Consider the following 23,182-nt stretch of genomic DNA (forward strand, 5'->3'; position numbering starts at 1 on the left):
ATCCAAATGTTGGCAAATGTCCCCTGAGGGGCAGAACAGCCTTACACTGCTCTGCTTAAGACTGGCAAAATTATCAGGGTTTTTGTCTCTTTGGCCTAATTATGATTTCTAATCTTTTCTACAAATACATAAGTATTCCTTTTGTTTATATCTTACTGTAATTCAAAACAGTTTAAAGATATTACTTAATTTAATTTAATCTTTACCAATCAACCAGTGAAGTAGATCTTGATAGACCCATATTATAGATAAAGACACTGAGGACAGGTGGTGAAGGGGTCTACCAGTGCTTCCTAGATCACATGCTGTACACTTGCAAGATCAGCATATGGCTTCTTGTGTGGCTCTCCCGTAACAAAAACACAAAACAAAGCTCAACTCCAGCCTCAGTACTCAGAATCTAATAGGAAGAAGTTCACAATACAACCCAGGAAAAAGCCTTCAGAGAGTGGTGGATTTCCAGGGGTGGGAAGTGACTCTTCGGCAGCTATACATAAGCTAAAGAAGATCAGACATACATAAGGGAAAGAAGATCAGACATACATAAGACAAAAAAGATCAGACCTACATAAGACAAAGAAGGGGAGAACACAGAGCTGCATTAAAAATGCAGTGAGAACAGTAACTACAAAACAGGTGCCTCTTAAGTTTCAGACAATAGTACAGAAAGCCCCCCAGGTGATGTGAACATAAAGAAATCTGCTACAGGCCTCTTGCACATTCTGCCTCAGTCTGTGTGGGAAGGAATAGGAGCAAGGACCATGATAGGATCAATTATGCATTGAGATGTCACACACACAACATACACACATACACATGACACATTATACTCACCCATTACATTCACACACATACATACAGATAATATACCAGAAATACATTTTATGTACTATAACATATATACACTCCATTCATTGCATAAACGTTGAATGACTGCCCCTGAGCCCAGTGCTTTATGCAGTGTCTTTCTACCAGGCCTGCAATTCCCAGAAGTCTGATGACAGGGCACAGTGCTGCTTTACTAGGCCCTACACACAGCAGGGCAAAGAAGGATGCATCCTCAAGGGCCATCGTCAAAGGCCTCCCCTAGAACAACCCTGGGAGGTGGGTTAGTGTCACCTTCATTTTATAGATGAGGCTCAGAAGATGAGGTCATAACATTAAGAACCATAGAGTCTTAGGGTTCTGGAGATGTAGTTTTGTGGTAGAGTGCTTGCCTAGTCCCTAGGTTTGATAGCAAGTATTACAAAAATAAAAGTACAAATAAATAAACAAACGCAGAGCCTTGCTAGGTGTAAATCTAGGTCTGTCCTCTCATTTCCGACCATCTTACAGGAAAATACTGCAACAACATCGTTCTGCTGGATGAGTCAAAACCATGTCCAGTAGGGCAGTAAAACGCATTTTACCAGAAATGGGAATTGACAGTAGGTTGATCTGATCTGTTTTTTGTTTCTAAACTGGACACTGTTAAGTCATCCTCCATTCCTTCCTTTCCCATAAACCCATTATTAACTCCGGGGACAAGGCTTTCCCATAACATCATAGGAGCTCACCGTTGTTGGCCAGACTGCCACTGTACTTTGCCTGGCCTGATGGTGGCCTGTCTCACCCCTATCCAATGCACACTGAAGCTGTGTCATGCCCAAATTATTTTCTAAAAATCCTTTATTAGAAACATATGTACAAAAACCCCACAGCTAACGTATTTAATAATGAAAAATATTTTGTTTCTTTGAATGAGAACGAGACCAGGATTCCTCTATTATCACTTCTACTGGATATAATAATAGAAGTTCTAGTTAATCATGCAAAAAGAAAAGAAAAAGGGGGAGGAGGGAGAGAGGAAGGACAGAAGGAAAAATGACATCCAAACTAAAAATAAGAACTAAAACTGCTTTTATTCGCAGAAATAAACAAAGCTATTTGAACTAATAATGAACTCATCTAGGTTACAGAATACAAAGGCAACACATTAAAATCAACTGCATTTTTATATATTACCAATGAATAACCCAAAAATAAAACTTTAAAAAATAATTACATTCACAATGGCATCAAAAAGAATAAAAATCTTTATAAGATAAATTTCCAAAGACAACATATTAAAACACTCCCTCTACCTGACCTTGAATTTCTCATGAAAATGATCAAACTTAATACAAAAAGAAGGAATATTTACATTAACATTGGAAACAGAAAAAGAGACAGTTACAAACATGTACAAAACATTAAGAAATTTCTATAAGTCACAGAACAAGTAAGACTCGGTTAAGAAAAAGATTAGCTAAGAAGGATGCTGACAGAGAAATGCAGTTTAAAATATACAAGGAGCTCAAAAAAGTATACTCCCCCAAAACAGACCAAATCAAAACACAGGCATCCTAAGCAGACACTTCTCGGAAGTAAACATGTCCAATAAATACATTAAAAATGTTCAGCATCACTGGCCATTACAGAAATGCAAAATAAAACAACACTGAGATCCATCATACTCGAGAAAGAGTGGTAATCAACAAGAAATCAAATAATAATCAGTGCCGGTGAGGCTGGCAGGAAACAGAAACCCTTCTACACTGTTGATGAGAATGTAAACCAGTACAACCACTATGGAAATCATATGGAGATTCTTCAAGTGATGAAAACTAGAAATTCCTTTTGACCCAGATATTCTACCTGTAGGAATCTTCTGAAAAGAGTTAAAGTCATCATATTACAGTGATATAAGTATGCTTATCTTTATAGCAGCACAATTCACAATAGCTAAATCTTGGAAACAACCTATATGCCCATCAACAGATGAATGGATAAAGCAAATGTGATAGTTATACGACATGCAGTATTACTAAATGAGGCATTTGTAAGTAAATCGATGCACCTCGAGACTATAATATTAAGTGAATTAAATCAGACGCACAAGTGTAAATATCACATGGTTGCTGTAATAATCACAAAATATAAATAAAAAGCAAGATAAGGATGATAGGAAGTAGGGAGATGTTTTTCAAATGGGAAGGAGAACAAGATATGGATGGGGAGGGAAGGAAGGGAAAAGGGATTAGTTTAAAAAAAAACCAGAAAGGCAAAAATGGAATTAGAACTTTTTCAAATGGGAAGGAGGTGAAGGATTGGACAGAGAAGGGAGAGATGGAAGGGAAGAGGACAAAAAAGAATTAAGGTGTGTTATGTATATATACAAACTCTCCACAATAAATGTAATCATTATGTACTACAAACACATACTAATAAAAGATACAAGACAAAAAAGGAGAAAAAGTAACTTTAACTGCAAGTAGAATACAAATCACAGAAAACACAAAGAAAATTTGCACTCAAAGGCAGGGAAAAGGAAGTAACAGTGAAGAAGTTTAAAAATAGAAGCATTGGGGCTGGGGATTTAGCTCAGCGGCATAAGCACCTGCCTTGCAAGCAGGTGGTCGTGAGTTCAATCCCCGGTACTGATAAAAGAAAAGAAAAAAGTAAAAAAAGAAGGCATTACATATCATATGTAGAAGAGCAAACATACCAGGTATCACCAAAAAAGAAGAGAAAGCAGACTAAACTTTACTGCTGAAAAATAAGATTAAGATTTGTCTGTTAAAAAAAATTCAATTATATGTAGCACTAGGTGCTACTCCTAAAACAATATCATTGATAAACATTAAATAAAAGAATTAGCAAAATTGAACCTAATAAATGTAAGCCTAAAAGAAAAAAAGTAGCACACTGAGCTTGTGGCAAAAATCATTGAGGGATAATTTTTACATTGGGAAAATATTAATTTTTCTGTGAAGATTAAATGTTCAAAAACATTTATATGCTGACATGGCATCAAAATATCTAAAGTTAAATCTTAGAAATGAAAGGTGAAATTGATAAAACAGTGAACATACAGGGACAATAATGCTTATTTTAACAAATGTAAATTAGATAATAAGCAATTGGGAATACTTCACATTAATAACATACATTTTCACCCTTTGACCACAGAATGAATATCTTATTCTTTTTCAATACTAATAAAACATTTACAAAAATAATCTTATATAAAGGAGAAAAAAATCAACAAATTTTCCAAAGTAGAAATCATAACCTGATCATAAATGCAAAGAAACTAGATAATAATTTTTTAAGTATAAACAAATGTTACTGGAAAATGTGAGGAAAAAAATCCCTAGAGTCAAAGAAAAGAACAAAACTGCAATTAGAAATTCTTTCTGAAATAACAACTACCCATCAAAATTTATGGGATATGTTCACAGTCGTACTTAGGGAAAAATGCCTCTTAATGTTTTTAATATCAAACAAGAAATAATGGAACTAATTCAATTCATGAAATCAGCAAAAGAGCAACATCAGCCTAAGGTAAGTAGGAGAAAAGAATGGATACAGATAAAAGCAGAAATCAATAGGTTAGATAATGGAGGAAGAATAAAATTGATGGCCCTAGCCCTGGAACTTTAAAAAGGCCAATAAAATACGCAAAGTTCTGGCAAGAACAATTGAGCACAAGGAAAGAAAACACAGGGGCCAGGAACCAGTGAAGAAGGGAGCAGCAACCCAGATACTTCAAACATAGACAGGTACGTCACAGGCTCCCACACTTGACAGTACCAATACAGTGAGTGATTTCCTAGACAAACACAGACAAAAGGAAAACCTGCATAAGCCAATAACCATACAACATGAAAAAGAAAATCACAAAGATCCAAGAGTCCACACCCTCAAGAAAAGCCTCCAATGCCTCCAAGGACATGCATTCCAGTCTTATACTGCCTATCTGGGCTCTTTCTGTCAGGGACCCTCAGAGTGTGAATTCCTTTGGCTCCAGGAGTGGTAAGAGGCAATGGGCTCCTGCAGTTCTTCCCCATGACTGACCTTACACGACCTTGGCTACTTCTGAGATGAATTGAAATGCGCAGACCACAAAGGGACAAGGTGAGGAGCTCAAGCAGGGATAACACAATGATAGTGCAATACCAGAGCCTCCCCCTAAAATATGGCTAGCTTTCCTAGGATGGGTAAGATCACTCTCCCAAGGACTTACCTTTCCTACACTTGCAGCCTGGAACTACCTCCATTTATCCTCACAGTATGCAACACGACGCCTCCACAAATCAAGTATCTGCTCAAGCGTGAACCCCTTTAAAAGGCCTTCCACGACCACGCTATAAAACCAGCACCCTTCCATCATTCTTGCACCCTTGATGAACACTGTCTTCATGGTCTCAAATGTGTCAGATATTTCCATGGCTGTTTCCCCATTAGCACGTAAACTCACAAAGGCACCGGCTTTGTTCTATGGTCATGCCCCCAGTACTCAGGTTAGCATCAAGACATAGTGGGTGCTTGGGAGGCATTTGTAGAATGAATGCATGAAGAGGAGTCTAATTCCTCTAGCAAAGTTTTATTGATAAAACAGGGAAGATGGATAGGAGCTGTCCAGGCTGCTAGAAACTACTTTTACTGCAGGCTTTCCAGATTCACCCTGCACTTCCCTTGAAAGGGAAAGAAGGGGCAGGAAAGAAGGTTGGGGGTCTGTCCTATCAGTGTAGTGTGACCCAGCTCTAGAACTCCAGAAGCCAGGGACTCAGATGTGCCTTAAACAAACCTTGGAGATTAAGCACTTGTTTGGGAAGGCTTATTAATGCACTCAGTCCTTAGAAAAGCAATTAGTTCCTGGGAATCCCCAGAGCTTGGTTAGTATGCCAATAGCCCTTTGGCTTCCTGAAGAGCCAAAAGCCTGGCTGGCAGGACAAGGCCAATGCTTCTAACAGAGCATAGCAAGCTCCAGACACTGAAGCCTTTGCCTTCACCCAAAAACTCTGCCCTTCCTGCAGAGGTAAAAACCTTGCTACCCTGGCTACTTCCTCATGTATAAATGCCACACCCTGAGAGGTAGGTCCTGAGTTCAAAAAAGCCATTTCCCTTTCATCCAATTTTCTCCTCTTTCAGCAAATCTTCCAAATCTGCAACACAAATCCCAACAAAGAATACAAGGTCTCAGACATATGATGCAAAGTATACTCCTATCGCTAACAACTGTCAACCAAATATGTGTTTATATGCAACAGGGGAAATGAATATAGTTGTATGTAAAATACTTGCCAACACATGCATATACCTCTGCATGTAAAATCAGCTTCAATATAAAGACTTGCATTTCTCTGTTTGTTTTCCCAAATGTCCTAATAATCAATCCTCCCTATTGGATATTTGGAAACAGGGGAAAAGAACTAAGAACATAAAGAAAGCAGAGAATTTGCAGGGGAGCCTCATAGAAACAAAGGTCGGAGGTGAGTGAGGTCCTCTCTTTGGGAAGCTTGGCCGAGGGGTGTGCTTTGGGGAAGGTAGGGAGGGTGGTACCTTGTTCGCAGGTTCTCTGGTTGTGGTGGGCCATCAAACACTGATAGGACATCAAAGTCCTCTTCCAGGGCAAAGGACTGGAATACAAGCTGGATCCTGTGCTGGTCCTCCGCAGTGATGGTCCATGTGCAGTTGGCATAATTGGGGTAGCCATATGGGAACCCTGGGCTTTCCACTGTTCCATTGGGACCTTGCAATTGGAATGTGCAGTTCTGGCCTGAAAAAGACAAACAGAGTAGTTCAGAGTGGTCAGAAGAACTCCAGTAGCTTCTGGAGAGAGAGCAGCAAGGTGCTCAATAGTCTTTGACCCACTTTTTCAGGTGCTTCCTGCAAGCCAGTCCTGTGCTTGGCACAGAGGGAAGAAACATAGGTGACAAGCATGGCCTGTGACCAGTTGTTGAACTATTTGTTTCTTTCAAGCCTCAGACCAACTCTAGGAGGTAGAAAACCAAAGATTAAAAGAGTTTAAACTAAGAAGCAACAAAAACTAGGCTGAACTCACACATGACAACATTCAGCAATAGGATGACTGTTTTTAACCCCTTCCCCTGTTCATGGCCTTCTTACTCTCAGCTCATGTGCTCCCTCCTACCCTCCATGGAAAATAGAAGTCATCAATGAGAATTTTCCAGCCTTCTCAACTCTCCTCTCCTCATTCTGTCCATAGAAGAACCTGTTGGCTCCAAGGCAGGGTGGCATGGCAGAGGGGCAAGTGTTCAAGGTGGCAGAAGAGTGAAAAGCGGAGAAGTAAGCCTCTTTTCCTCCTTTATATGGTATGCAGGCTATCTGCCCTCTGGTGGGTAAAGCACTCACACCAACTCCACACCCTCCTCTTGCACAGGCTCAGGACGTTTACAAAGTGAGGACCCTGATCTCCTGCTGAGTCACTTAGCTAAACATCTAAACTTCTCTATTTGACACAGTGAACATCCTAGAGCAGTAAGAGCATGTCGTCTACACCCTAGAATGTAGTACTGCTAAGTTAGTTAGTTAAGCTTGTAGACTTCGCAAATTAACACAATATATCAACCATTACACTCACTCATATGTTCTGTGGTTGCCTCTCTACACAACCTTCCCATCTGAAATGAGCTCAAGATTGTTAGAAAACAGTCCCGCTCTCCATTCTGCATCTCCCTCAGCTTTGTCTCTCCTTCCACAATCAGATTTACTGTACAGAAAACACAATCTGTCTACACTTTCTCTCTCCATGTCCTTATTTCCCATCCACCCACCAACTTTGTCAGTTCTGCCATCTGGCCCTTGCAACCATTGGAACAGACCTAAGGAGGTCACTGATAGGCCTGTCCTCATCTTAACTGATGCTCATTCTCTCTCTCTCTCTCTCTCTCTCTCTCTCTCTCTCTCTCTCTCTCTCTCTCTCTCTCTCTCTCCCTCCCTGCCTCCCTCCCTTCTCCCCTCTTCCCTCTTCCTCCCTTTCTCCCCACTTTCCTCCTTGTAAACCAGAGCATCTCAGAACTTGGATACATGCGCATCAAAAAAGGAGAATCTGAAGAACAGCACGTGGGAGGGGCTGGAGGACCACTTTTCTCCCCAGCTTCCTGGTTCTATGATGACTCAGTTGCTTGGGATCACACTTTGAACAGCCACACCCTGAGCCTCCTACCCACACTACTTTCTTCTGTTGCCCACTGCTCCTTCTCCCTCTCCTCTCAGGTTCCATGCTGGGACCTCCCCTCCTCTCTCTAGTCTAGACTCTCATACATGTATTGATGCTGCAAAAATGCACAGTCCTGGCTAGATGGCACCCTCCACTTCAGGCCTGATATCTTTGGGATGCACAGGCCTATGACTACCCAAATCCCCCAATCCCTGTCCTCTTTTAATATTTCCTCTCTTAGGGAATGGAATGGAGCTTCCATCTCGTTGTCTAAATAAGATCCCCTGGAACCAACACATTTCTTTGGTCCACAATCCCTGGTTGTCATTCTGTCTTCACCTCATTCCCACCTCTCCACAACAAACTCTTTTCAGCTGGCCAGTCACATTTACTCTGGTCCTGGACAATCAGTCTTCACTCTGTAACTGGGTGGGGGGGGGTCTTTTCAAAACAAGAATCAGATTAAGTCACCCCCACCCACATCTGCTGCAAAGGCTCCTCACTGATCTTCATTAAGGAAAAAACATTTCAGGTCTACTTGAGTCTCTACCTCATCTGATCCTTTATGACCTTCAGCCTCATACCTGCCAGCTTTTCATCCTCCTTGGTCATTTGCCCCCACCACACTTTCACTTTATAACTGCAGGACTTTTTAGATGTGTTCTTCCCTGTGCCTAGAACGTTATTCCCTATTTTTTGTTTTGAAACTTATTCTCACTATGTAGTCCACACTGGTCTTGAATTCACTGTCTAGCCCAGGCTGGCCTCAAACTCACAGCAATCCTCGTACTTCAGTATCTTAAATTCTGGGATGACAGACATATGCCATCTGGCTTCCCTCTCTTCTTGACACGCTCATCTTTGGGTATCAGTCTAGTGTCCTTCCCTGGCTAGCCCAGGGCCCCCATTATATTCTTCCATGCCATATTAATCTCTCTTTGGTAGCACTTATCACAGAAGCAAGTTTCCATGATGGTTTTATAAGCATCTTCTCACCAGACCATAAACTCCATGAAAGGAAAGATCATATATGAGATTTACCATCTTTGACTTGACCCATCAAACACATGGTAAATTCTTAATCATTTAATATAGCCCTTGCATTTGTTTAGTGTTTGGCTAAACAGTCTTCTAAGAATCTTTCCTATACTGGCTTCTTCAATACAACAGTGATATAATACTATTAATGTCATTTCCAGTTTACAGATGCAGAATGAAGGCAAAGAGAAACAAGGAATGAGGCCCAACAGATACGATTTAAACACATGCAGTCCTTTTTTCCTGTACCATGATGCTGATAAATTGACTCAATGCTAATATTTTTAAAGCCACTTTAGAGATTAACTGACAAAGGCACTTAATCTCTAAAATGACTTTAACATTCAGAAATCTCTTAATACAAAGTATCCCATTCACGGAAGAAAAAGTTAAGGGTTTTTGAATAAATTCTAACAAGGCATTTAACAAAATTAGACATGTAACTCTGATTAAAATGAGCTTTCAGAACTAAAAAAATATTTCCTGCCCATGGTAAAGCATCCATTATTTTAAACAATACCCTACATCATACTGTGGTGAAATGTCTTATTAGGATCAAGAACAAGACAGACATAGTACCTAGGATTTCATGCCGTATTGGAAAAGCTAACCCATGTAACACACACCAAAAAAAGAAATGGAAAAGGAGGAAATGAAAGCACAGATTTATATGCAGGTGTATGAAGATAATGTATTACTACACCTAGGAAGCCCAGGAGAATCAATTAGAAAACTATTAGCACTAATTAGAAATTTTAGTAGACAGTTGCAAAATAATAAAAAAATCCATAATGTACCTATATGAAAGCAACAGATTAAAATATAAAAATAAAGTTCTGGTTTCCAGTAACTACAAAACACATATAATATGTAGAAATAAACAGTACAAAATGTGCAAGCATTATGTGAAAATAACTTTTACAGGGGCTGGAGGTTTAGCTCAGCGGCATAAGCACCTGCCTTGCAAGGAGGCAGTCGTGAGTTCGATCCCTGGTACCGATGAAAATGAAAAAGACCAAAAATAAAAAAAACTTTCACAGAAGGATTAAACTTTTTTTTTAATAATTAGACACAGTAATTTTGAGTGGAAAGACTAACTATTGAAAGGTTAATTTCTAATATTAACCTCTTGAAAATTTATTGAAAAGTTAATTTATAAGCTTAATGAAATTCTGATCAAAAGCCCAATGACCTGTTTTAAATCTGGTAAAATGATACCTAGGTTGAACTAGAAAAACATTATTGCAGATAATGCATTTTTTAAAATAAAGGTAGTAAATTTATTAGTCATCCTACAGGATACAAAAGCTACAGCATCATAAATGACACACAAAAATCGTGTAGGTATAAATGGTGAAATGACATTGCAATATAACCCCAATACATGGGAAAACTGAAATATGTAGAAGACAATATAAAAATATCAATAAGAAAGATTTTTCAAGGTCAACCTAAAACTGTTTAAACATAGAATGCAGTTATCACCTCAAATTATGCCATATACCAAAATAAATTCCAGATGGAGTTGAGTTAAATGTTTAAGTCACAAAATAATTAGAAAAAGAACCAAGTCAATAATTATCTGTGGCAGAAAAACCTGAAAGATACTACAAGATTGTTATATAAAAAGTATATGTATGTCAAAACTAGAAACAAAATCAAAGGACATATAAAAATGTTAGGTAGAAAAGTAAATCCTTACAATCAAAAGAGCTATTACTAATAATAAGAAAGTGAACAAGCACTATCACTGAAAAATTGGACAGGGTTTGAAAGAGTTAGTTCACAAAAGAAGACATAAGTGTTCAGGAAACTAGAAAAATGGCCCAACCACAATAACATAAAATAAAGTTTTTATCTCCACCACTTTCCAAAGGTCCCAGGTGAGCTTCCCTGATCTTGCCTTTACTGGTAAAGGTACATTGTACCGTGTCATCCATTCATTTATTCCTCCAGATTAGAGCCTGTGATCACAGACTAGACAAAAGTAAATCCACCCATGGACAGTTTTATCAACAGAGTACACAGAGGGATTCTGCAGGTCAGACCCCACTGGATCTGCAGCTTGAAGGCCACCCTCATTCATGTCATGGACAATCATTAACATCAACATCCTCCAACCCCAGCACCCCAGACAGCTGCCTCAGCCGCCTCAGCTACCACAAACTCAATGCCAGTATTTGCTCAGTGGATGTATCAATTTCAGCCACAGCACTGGGCAGATTTAAGGGTGAAAAGAGGCCAGGTTGTAAAAGGTGGAGGCAGGATTGTCTAGTGAGAAGGTGCAAGGCCACTGTGTTTTAAAACATATGTGGTACTGGCAGAAAATTTGGAAAATACACGCAAGATTTAAAAAGAGGAAACTGATCATAATCTCGCTTTCTTTCCAGAGGCAACTGTTGTTAATATTTTCATGTTTTGCTAGATTTTTCCATGAGTATTTACATTATTGAGATAACACTGCACATATAATTTGGGACAGTCTTCTTGCAGAAAATTATCATTCAGTCTTTTTATTCTTAAACTGCAAAAGGCAACGTGCAATTACAATAGACATGGCAATGCATGTATGCAACACAGGTATAAATACAAATGTAGAACCAGGTGCAGTGACACAGACCTATAATTCTAGCTCTTCAGGAGACTGAGGTAGGAGGACCACAAGTTCAAGACCAACCTTGTAGTTTGGTACACAATGGTGGCTCAAATAAAATTTGAAGGACTGGGGATGTAGCTTTGTGGTAAAACGTTTGTTTAGCATATACAAGGCACAGCATTCAATCCCAAGTACTACAGAGTGAGGATGAGAAAGAGAAGCAAAATTTATTTCCAGCTTTTCTCCCCTCCATCCAACCCAAAGTTATGGAAGTCAGCAACCAGGCATGGGTCCTCTATCTGCACCTCTCACGCAAACATATGGACACATTCTGGATGAGTTTTTATTATTTTGTTTTTAAAATGAAGTTGTAGTTGAGCTCATTTCTCTGCAACTTGCTTTCTCAGTTAACAATACGTTGGGGACAACTTCCAGGTCAGTAGACACAGATCTAACTTATTTTTTATATATAAATGTGTAATATTCTTGGCATGGATGTATCTCAATTTGTCCAGCGACTCCTCTGTTGATGGCTATTCTTGCCATTTCTTGGTTTTCTTTTGTAACAATTCAGTAAACATTATAACATGAGTTTTCCCCAAGACACTGAATCTGTTCACAAATAGCATTTTAAATGGATGCACACCATTCCAATGTTCGGGTTATACTTGAATTTATTCAACCATTTGTCTATTGTAAAACATGTGAATAATTTTCTTCTATTATAAATAAGACCTGGACCCTTAGAGAGGTCCGGTGACAGGATGCTGGTCAGTGCAGTAGAAAATGCTTTTCCGTGGCCACAGTCCCAGAATGAATGTTCACTTGTGCAGTAACCACAGCCAACTTTGCTTCCTGGTGGGGTACTGTCCAGAACAGGCTGGCTGATTTCTGTGGTAGACACTGTTGGGGGTGGTTAGAAAGGGCTGGCACTGACTCATTTAGAAGTTTCTCTGAATCAAATGAATGTCAGTGAGTTGAGAAAGTTATATAATTCCAGGCTAGCAACTCCAAACTGAAATACAGATGGAGTGGGAGCCACTGCTACAGTGGCCAGTTGTTCTTTCATGCCTATGAAATGTCCATTTCATCCAAGAAAATACCTATCCATCCTTATGTTCTACTCACTGACATTCTGCCCCATCCAAGGAAATGCTACAAGTGACCTTAACCATGAATCCTGTCAGGAGCCAGGTTTTACCTGCTCTCATGCCTTTGGCTTCTGCTCAGATGTAGCTACCAAATAAGGCCAAGACCAAGGCCAAGGCTCAAGATCAATCCCAGAAAACTGAACGCTGGGCTGTTTTCATTCATTTGTTTCTGGACAGCTTCCCTGAGAAGACTTCCAAAAGTGCTGGCTTATGGGTGTGATCATCTCTGAAGCTGTGGCTGTGGGTCACCAAAAAATACTTACTAGAAAATCTGTACCAATGAATTCTCAACAACCGTGTCTGAGAACATGTATCTTGAGACACCTTTGCAACACAGTAGGTTATCTTTTTGAGATTTTTTTGTCTTCTTAATAGATACAAAAATGCTATTATCTTTTAGTTAGGACTTGGGGGAGTACAGCAATACTAAGGATTGAACCCCAGGGCCTTTAGATGGAGTTACACTGCTTCAGCCTCCTGAGTATCTGGGACTATAGGTGTGTACCACCATGCTTGCTTAGCATTTCTTTATGAATCAGACTCCACAACTTTTCAGCTTTCCTTAAAATTTTAATTTTTCCTTTGGGAACTACCTGATGAAATCATGTTTCATTGTGGTATTTATTTTTTCTTATTGTACAGATTTATAAATGTATATATTTGTAGTTTTTCAGCCTTTCAGTTTTATTATGTTTGACCTGCAGAAGTCTCTAAATTTTCTGTACTCAAATTTTCTGTAATGTCTCGCTGTTTTCTTGTCAATTTACACTAAACCTTTAGAGAATCAGGGTTTTTAATCTGCTGTATTTGTTGTCAATATTGTCTCCTACTTATCTGTGTGCTTCTTGTTTTGTTTAGATTCTGCCTGTAGGTTAAATTATTCAGCTTTTCTAGGCCACCATATTTATCTCTTTTTCTTGTAGTGTTCTCCCTTTGTTTACATTTTTTAAAATTCATCTCTCCACTAACTACTTGGCTTTTCATATCATTCAGTGAAAAAGCCAAAGTTCTCACCATAGCCCCGTGGCCCTAAGTGAGCTGGCGCTCACTGCTTCTGCATTTATCTCCAATCCTTCCCTACTAGATCCAACCACTCTGCCTCCTGGATGTTTCCTAAGCCCATCACATGCCCACTTTAAGATCCTGGCATCTGCTGGTCCTTCAGTGCAGAAAGGACCATGACCCACTCAATCTCCGTTCTGGTTCTGAGGCAAGCGCCTTCCTCAGAGATCACCCTGAATAAACCCAGCCTCCTCCATTCAGACCACTGCGCCAAGCTCCTGCTCCATCTTTATTCACAGGACAAGCACCTGTGACCTGTATCTTTCTGATACTTCCTGCCTCACTCCCACCCCTGCGTCTTCTCTCTGCTCTTTCTCCCCACACCTGCACCTGGCACTTAGGAGAGCCTCACAGAAGAGGAGCAAGTTGAATGAATGAATGCATGTTAATTGCCCACCCAGCTCTTGACAGGGTTTATTACTTCATCCAGCTAACTCCAGGTACTTAAAGACTCATTACCGCCTCCTGAAAGCCTTCTTAGAATCCTCAAGACAATCTCAAGTATTCTCCCATTCCTCATCACTCTTCACTATGAATATCACTGCCTTTAGCATTGGTGACATAAGGACACCTGACTGAGACTGGCTTCAGCAGAATCCTTGACATTTTATTCATGTAGTTTTCTCCCCACTGAGCTCAATACTTGTCTTTAGTAGACACTTGATAACATATTTTGAATGAATGGTTGAATAAAATGAATTAATCTTATAATATTCAGACAACACCCACCAACTTCATTTGTTTGTATATTTATGGGTTATTTAGGAAGGCTTAGTGAAAAGGTTAAAAATACAGGTTTTAGAAGCAAAAGCTTTGAGTCCAAATTTCAAATTTTCCACTTAATATGTTATGGGCTAGTTATTTAAACTCTAAACTTTATCTTTGACATCTCTAAAATTAGCATCCACTTGTGGAATGGCTGTACAGATTAAGGTAGTAACATCTGCTAAACTGCAGAACAGTATCTAGTATACCATAAATGATCAATAAATACCAGCTAATCTTTTAGCAAAGATTTGTACTTTTCTTTACATAAGTCTCAGTCAAGTCTTGTTAACGTTATTCCTAGATATTTAATGTACATTTTGTTGCTTGACTGAATTACATTTTCCCTGTTATTTTTCATCTTATATTGTTATTACAGATATACAGAAAGCCTATTGATTTTTATATATTCATCTCACATCCAACCACATTTTTGAACTCTTATTAATTCTAAAGATTTCTCAGTTGATTCCCTTGGGTGTTTTAGGTACACAATCATGTTGTCTACAAATAATGATAATTTCTAAGAGATAGCTCTTTTGAGAAGTTTGGCAGGAAAATTCAATTCAATTCTACAAATATTTATTGACTGATAAGGTCAATTTTAAACAAATTTAGTTGGAGATGCCAGTGGGACATGCAGACGAAGATGGCCAGAAGGCAATTAGGCTACACACTGGTATTTGGGAGTGCAATCTGCACTGGAGATATGGATTGGTCAAAGCTGTGCAATTAATGAAACTGCCTGAGGAGATCTGTAGATGCTGGATAAGTCATCATGCCCACTGAAGGTGTCACACCTGCCACATGGAATGCCACTGGACATCTCAAGTCTAGAACTGGCCTTTGGCCCATCTCTATGCATGCCTCCTGCAGGACATCTCGTCTGCAGATGGGAGGGTCCAGGGTCAGGCAGAATCACAGGCCTCTGCCATAATCCTTTAGAAGAGGAACCCTCACTCACTCAGTTGTGAGGGATGCTGGCAATGAACCTCAACTTAGTTCCTCTCCCCTGCACATCACATACTTCCATCACATCAACTAGTTCATCATCTGCTAACACTATAGGTCCTTGCAGGTCTTTACACTACTTGGCCTCTGCCTGGCAGCCATTTTCTGCAGTCTACACCAGTGAATCTAACGTCTAACTCTTTGTGCCAGATTAAGCTCATACAACACCACCTTGGAGGGCTTCTCTAGTCTGTCAGATCTCTATCTCTCCCTCTCTCTCTCTCTGTCTCTCTCTGTCTCTCTCTCTCTTTCTCTCTCTGTCTCTCTGTCTCTCTGTCTCTCTCTTTCCTTCTCCCATCCCTTTGTTCCTCTCTCCCTCCCACTCCCTGTCTCTCTCCCCAGGACAGTAGCCATCCACCAAATTCCAGACCTCTTCTTTCAAATAAACAAAGATGATATACCATTCTTGCTTAATCCCATTCAATGGTTTCTCTTGATAAAGCTCCAAATCTCAAATATAGTGCACAGACCTTTCCACTGGCCGGCCCTGCCCTTATCCCAGGCTTCACTTCCTACCACCTCCACCTAAAGGACACTCCAGTGACAGTCAGCTTCCCATTGGATCCTTCTGTGCTCCTTGTTGCTGCCCACTCTGGGTCTTCAAATGTGTTATTTGTATTGAAGCATCCTTCCTTATCTTCCACTCTTGCCCTCATCCTTTAAACCACAAGGTAAATTTCACTGCTCTGGAGAGAACTTCCCAACTGCTGCACAAAGTAAAATTCTTTCCCTACACACACTCTGTTGTGTCACGGTACCTGTGTGTCTCCACTGGCTCCTGGGGCACATTTGTTACACTGTTTAATGACTGTTTTCACTCAGATGTGAATTCGATGGAGACAGACACCACATTCCAGCCATTCAACCAATGGATCAATCCCCAGGATCATGCATTGTACCATCTTATGCTGCCTTAGCATTCACTTGGAACACAAGTTTGACTTTCTTACACCGGAAGAGGGCTTCTGTCATCCTTAATGCAGTCTCCAGTTCTCCATCGCCTCCAGATTCCTCAGTGTGACTCATGCACAATGGTGACCATTCCCAGTGGGACAGCAAGATACAGCCTGATACAGCTTCACTGATCCCAAACCACAGAACCAGACATGCCACAATGACTCTCAGTCAGTGTGATCTTCTGGAACTTATGCTTGCTTGTTAGAAATCTACCACTTAGAATTTGCAGTGGGAAATCTGCTTAAATAATTTTCTGTACACCCAAAAAGGCCTCAACTCATAGGTTCATCTCTCTGTCTTTCCTGCCCCTACCATGGTGAGTGTCTGTTCCAGAGGGCCTCCTCTCCACTGGCCTTACAAGTCTTCTGTCTTCTCTCCCAGAGATCTGAAAACAATAAAATCTGCTTCCGTTATTTCAACTATTTGATGGAGCTGCATCCTGTGTATGTCTCTCTCCTGGCTGAAACAAACTCTCCTCCTGGCTAGGGCTCACCTTGAGAGTGGCTGTCTTGGTGAAAATAAACTAGATCAGGTCTGACAAGAGAAATAAGGGCATCTGTCACTGTAAACAAGTCTCCTGTAAGAGGGTCACCAGATGTACACTCAGGCATTAGTCTATCTGCCACCATAAAGGAGAATCTTGTGAAAGGCACACTGTGTACATCCATCCTGCCCTGGGGCCCCATCAGGGAAGGGCTGGAGTTTAATGTCACTCTCCTGAGTGATAAAGATCAAGGCTAAATCAAAGGAAAATATGACACTCATCACCTAGTATATTACCTGGAACAAGCAGATTCCCAGAAGAGAGCTGGGTAATGGTGGGACTCTGATGTTATTGCATGGGGTCACACATCCTACTGAGCTCAGATCCAGGGCTGCTCCAGGGCCCTCTGCTCTCTGTGATCCCAGAGGTATAAGTCATGTACACTGAGGATGGGCAGCAGGCATCGAAGGACAGGATTATCAGTTATTTCTAACCAACTAGTATACCGATTTGGTTTCTTAGAAGTCTTAACAATTGGAGAGATTCTATTCATGACCAAGAACCTACTCTCCACTGCCCTCTCTTGTTGCTCCAACTTCTAAGCCTCAGCACCACCGACCTTTAAGCAGGGATCATGCTTTGCTGTAAGGTGCTATCCTGTGCACAGAACATGTGCAGCAGAGTCCTTGTCCTCTACCCATTGGATGGCAGTAGTACCTCTCAGTTGTAACAACCAAAAATCTCTCCAGACATTGCCAAATGATCCCCAGAGTAGGATGGGGTGAACCAACCCCAGTCACTAACCTCAGGTTTAATTCTTAGCCATCTTGGAATTCCTGATAGAAGTTAGAAATACGCCTCCCTGGAATAATACACTTAGGAACCTAACCTTCTACTTTTTTCACTCATTTCAGGGGATTTGCAGGCCAAAGGTTCTTTACTTTTGATGTAGAAAAAAATACATGGAACTGCAAAAGAAACCAATTATGCTAAAATACAGTTTTCAAAATATTTTGAAAAAAATGTTCCAACAATAATATAGGTATTTCTTTATCAATGCATTAAAGATGTAGCAACAGACCTAGTAAATACTGTACTCTGAAGCACAAAAGCTGTGTATGGATGGTTGTAACAATAGTAATGTTCTATGGAAATACCCCTGATCTTATCAGTGGCAAATTCATAGGTACTAGTGCTAATACTAGTGTGCTTTGTTGCATATGCTCATGATTGATAGAAATGCTAAGTTGCAAGTAATGATGTGATTTTCCCCATAGCAAGATCCTCAAAGGTATAAGCCAAATTCAATCTTTTATTCTACAAGTCTGGGAGAGGGATGCTTAGTCCCAGGCTGCATATATGAGTGCTGGGGTGGTGGGGAGCTCAGTGGGCAGTCAGGGGTTGGGGAGATGGGAGGTGTACATTGTACACAGTATGGTCCATGCTCCCAAGGAGTCTATAGCAGAGCAACAGGCTCATCCATTGTGTATTCTCTTGACAAATGGCTCAGAAAAACTGTATTTTAGCATCAGAAAGACCACATTGTTAGAACGCCTGGGAAATAGAAGGAAGCAAGCACAAACCCACCTAGGAAAACGGTGCTTCTATGTAGGTCTGAGTAGCGGGATCAACATTTACCCAGGTGTTTTATTAACACCACTTCCCTAACATTAGCAACAACCCTCCAAAGTGACTATCCTATAACCAGTCCCTGTCACTTCTCAGGTGAAGACACTAAATCTCTTCAAAGTTCAAAAAACACATTTAAGGGTAAACGGCTAACAGTAATAGGCCTGGGATTCAAACCCAGATCTGTTTAAAAGCAAAGCTCAGGCTCTCCAACTTCACTGTCTCTCCCTCTGCTAGACTGCAAAGACTTCAGGTGCTGTCTTGAGACAAGCTTCCAAAGCCGCAGTCCTGGTTCTGCTCTATACCTACCACCACGGGTCAGCGCCTGGGATTTACTGAAAAGAGCTTAGCACAGTTGCTGTGCCTCAGGGACATGAAAACAAAACATGGTCCCCTTCTTCCTCTCAAGCTGGGGATGCAGGCAACAAAGGCACAAAACAATGCACGGCAAGCAGGGCGAGACAGCAAGCCTGGCCCTGTACCACATCCAATCGCTCTGTGGAAATAATCCCATGCTGCTCAGCTTCCTAATTCTACCTCCAGGCTCTCTGATTCTCCTGGACATGCTTAACACAGAAGCCACCACTGTGGACCAAATATGATTTTCCCTGCCTAGCACTACAGACGCAGCTCATTTTTCATCGACTCCTGTAAACACCAGCCAGGGATTGTTCATTGTGTTGACAGAAGATTCTGAAAGAGCACAGGAATCTCTTGTTTTGCTAACGGCAGAAGCTGTTGCTCTTCAAATTGTATCATGTGTCTGAATCAGCACCAAGAGAACGGCACAGGTGTGGAGGGGGCAGTGGGTCTTCCCAGCTGTGTCTCTGCCAGGCTAGTCCCGCTCTTACCTGCATCCTTTACAGTGAAAATGGGTACTTTAGTCCAGGAGACAGTGGCTGAGCAGAGAGGCTAACCTTTGAAAGTCCAGAGCTTAGCAAAGGTTTGATTCATTCATTCACTCATTTAAAAAAATAGTACTAAGGATCAGTTGTGACCCAGTTACAATCTCTGTTCTCACTCAGCTGAGACTAATATTAAACATTTATTAAATTTTTGTATATTAAGGTATTCTCATGTATGCTACGTGTAATAATTCATTCCATCTTCATAATACTATTAGATAGGTATGATTATTCTTTATATTTTATAGATAAGAAAACTGAGATCTCAGGTGGTAGCTCACAACTGCAATCCTGGCACTCTAGGAGGCTGATGCTGGAGGACTGCACAGTTCATGTCTAGCCTGGGATAGTACAAAATAAAAAATAAAAAGGGGTCAAAACATATCTCACTGCAAAGGTTGTTGGTGCAATCCCAGGCAGGAGGTGGAGGAAAAAGAGAAGAGGGTGGTGGAGTAGGCGAAGGAGGAGAAGAAGAAAGAGAGAAAGAAGAGAGATGAGAAAGAGAGGGAGGAGAAGAAGGGCAAGAACAGAAAGAGAACGAGAAGGAAGAGGGTGAGGAGGGAAGAGAAGAGGAAGAGTAAGGAAAAGGAAAGGGGAAGGGAAAGAAGAAAGGAAGAGAAAGAAGGGAAGAGAACAGAACACAAAAGAGAAAAAGAAATATAGAAAGATAGGGAAAGAGGTGGAGGGAAGGAAGGAGACAAGGAGGGAAGGAGAAAAGGAAGGTAAGGTCCTATAAGGTTAAGGAACTTGCCAAAGGTCAGGCAGTTGATGAATGGTAGAAACATGAGCCAACTCCAGGCAATCTGTTGCTGGATTCTGTCTTCTTAACCCCACTACTCCATCATAGATGGATGGATGATTAGATGCACGCATGGATGGATGGATAGATGGATGGATATTTTGCACAACATAAGAATCCATGCCTCTTTCTAGAGTGCTCTCAAAGAGAGTAAAGAGAGTGCTCTAGGGATCCTTTTCCTCCAGGTCATTCATCTCAACTCACACTCTTGAAGCTTCTGCCATATTGCCTGCCATCTGGGGGATAAGTCCACTAGGGTGAGATGCAATGTAGCACCAGAAGGGAGACCACAATACCTGTGCTCATTAGACTGCCCAGAGAGAAAAATAACTGCAATAACTTAATAAGAAGTAAACAGTCAAAAAGCATGTGAAATAAAGCTTATGTCTCAGCCTTTCCCACCAGTCCAAAGATAATGATAGCAACGACCACTTCAATTCACTACTAAGTCTCCAGTGTAGGATTTGGCATTTCATAGATGCTTAGATAATATTTAGTGAATTTTAATATGTGTAGTTCTAGTCTGTACATTTATTTATTCATTTATTTTGGCTTTCATCTGTTTCTTTGGCTGCTGTTTTGATATCTCCACAAAGGCAACTGGCCTCACTGGCCTGATTTCTAAGGGGAACAGGTAACTTCAAGCCCTTTTTGCTCTCCTGTGAACTACACTTGAAAGTTAATTAAGAATGGGCAGAAATCTTTGTGTCAGTAAGAAAAATCATAAAAGTCTGGGATCTTAATACTGCTTTGCTGCTTACTAGAAAAGGGTATGGTCAAGTCCCGTAGTCACTTAAGCCCCTGTCCCTCTGCCTGTATAATGGAGCTCTCAAAGTCACCTTCACATAAATATTCAGGAGCAGCTGATCCAAAGGAATGGTTGTCCAAAGCCTGGGGGGCCAAGCTCTGTCTTTGGTGCTACAGCATTGATGGTCAACGAATGATTGTCTCTCTTCACCCTGGCCACTTGGGATGGCTGTTCAACATCTCCCAGGATTTGTGCACCAGGGAATAAATGCAAGAGAATGTCAATAAGATAAAGAAGTGGAGATGTATAGACAGAAACTTATAGGGTGGCAGAGAATACTGAAGCCTGTGACTTGGGCCAGATGGAACCAGAAGTGGTTTCACAGGAAGCCTTAGGTGGGAGTGGGGCAGAGTGGGGATACTACAAGACATATTCCTAAAATATCCCTGGCACTTACTACTGCCCACTGCAGCAGAACAGAGTGGTAGAAGCCAGCTCTCTCGAAATGAGGGTTGAGAAGATTCAAATAAGGTAGCAGTAGGGACAGAGTCAGAGTTCACGGCATGTGGTCATCAGCCGCCCAGACCAGCCTCTTCTTTCTCTGCGTTGGCCTAATTGTCTCATTCCTCCAACAGTTCCAGACTGAATATCTGCTGGGAATCCAGGAGGTCTGCTCATGGGGACATTCAGAGCAGCAAGGGCAAGCTCAGTCCATGCTTTTGCTTAAATGAAGGCATTCAAAGGTCACCTGAAATTTCACTTTGTTTTTCCCAATCTTCAGCAGATGGGCTGCTCTTTTTACATGCAAAGGACAGGGCTTTGTGTTTCAGTGTTCCCAACTGCACATTTAAATTTTATATGAGCTCTGTGGGTGATCTGAAAATTGTTCCCTTCAAAGGAGAGAGCTCAAGCTAATTAGGGCTGGGGTCAGTCCTGGTCTGGCTCAGCCTAGACACCAGCAGTGACTCACTATTCATTCAGCACACATTCATGTGCTCTGTCACATGGTCAACAACAGACAAATGCACCATCTACTCTCACTGCGCTTTCTTTTTTCTTGATGCTTCTCCTGACACATTTGCTTTTTTCCTGCTCCTCCAACACGTTGCTTAGGGTTTTTCCTCAAGGCCTTTGTATTTGCTTTCTCTTCTTCTCATAAAGTTCCTTCTCCAAAATAAGGTAATGTCTTTTCTTTCCCTTAAGTCTCTGCTCAGCACTGCCTTCTCTGGGAAGTCAGCCTGACTATCCTTCATAAAATATCAACCTCCCACCCATCCTTGGTACCTCCAATCTCCTTACCCATTCTGCAATTTTTTTTCTTCAATAGCATATATCACTCTAGAGCACCTTGTGTTATTTACTAATATATTGTATTTGTTGTTCACTTTCCCCTGCTAGAACATGTGCTTCATGAGAGCAAGATTTTTGTTTCCATTCATTATTGCATCCCCAGCACCTAGAACAGTGCCTGGCACAGAGTAGGCACTCAGTAAACATTTGTTGAATTTCAATGAACTGCAATCCAGTGCACTTACAAATTATGACTCATGTAAACCTAACTCCCTGAAGACCTAAGACGCCAAACCAGCTGGTGTGGTTTTATCCAAAAGCAGTTTAGATGGAAGGCCCCTAACTCAGCACACAGTGGTGCCACCTGTGCCCTGCTTCCACAGTCATCTCTCCACCTTGAGGTTCCAAATCACGGCCTGCCTCTCACCCCTACATCTTTGAGGGCCTAGCACAGGAGGCACAGGTCAGTAAGCAGGAAGGTGAAAGATTTCAGCTATCATTTATCAAGCATGGACCGTGTGCTCCACACAATACTGAACTTCTTACTCACATTATTTCCTTAAACTTTATAATATCTCAAAGAAGTAGGTATTATCCTGACTTTGTTTTAAAAATGATGTTTAGGGTAAATAGCTCACCAAAACTCACACTTACAATAACAGTCCAGCTGAAGATCAAACACAGATTTAACTGACTCCTGAGACTGGGCTCTTAACATACCTGCTGAAACATAGCGTGGGGAGGATAGAAAGGGAAGGGG

General features: G+C 40.9%; 1 protein-coding gene across 9 annotated transcripts in view; it reads right to left on the reverse strand.

Moving 5' to 3' along the window:
* The window catches only part of Csmd2 (CUB and Sushi multiple domains 2), a 566,560-nt gene that overhangs the window by 495,273 nt on the left and 48,105 nt on the right, over window positions 1-23,182 (reverse strand). For all 9 annotated transcript variants that reach the window (XM_063236033.1, XM_063236032.1, XM_063236031.1 and 6 more), the window contains exon 2: window positions 6,367-6,583. In XM_063236033.1, coding sequence (XP_063092103.1) covers window positions 6,367-6,583 — 217 coding nt within the window. The remainder of the gene's footprint in view (window positions 1-6,366; window positions 6,584-23,182) is intronic.

This window comes from Cavia porcellus, unplaced genomic scaffold (assembly GCF_034190915.1).
Source record: "Cavia porcellus strain 051 isolate PalLab524CR breed Dunkin Hartley unplaced genomic scaffold, mCavPor4.1 scaffold_25, whole genome shotgun sequence".
NCBI classification, from domain to species: Eukaryota; Metazoa; Chordata; class Mammalia; order Rodentia; family Caviidae; genus Cavia; species Cavia porcellus.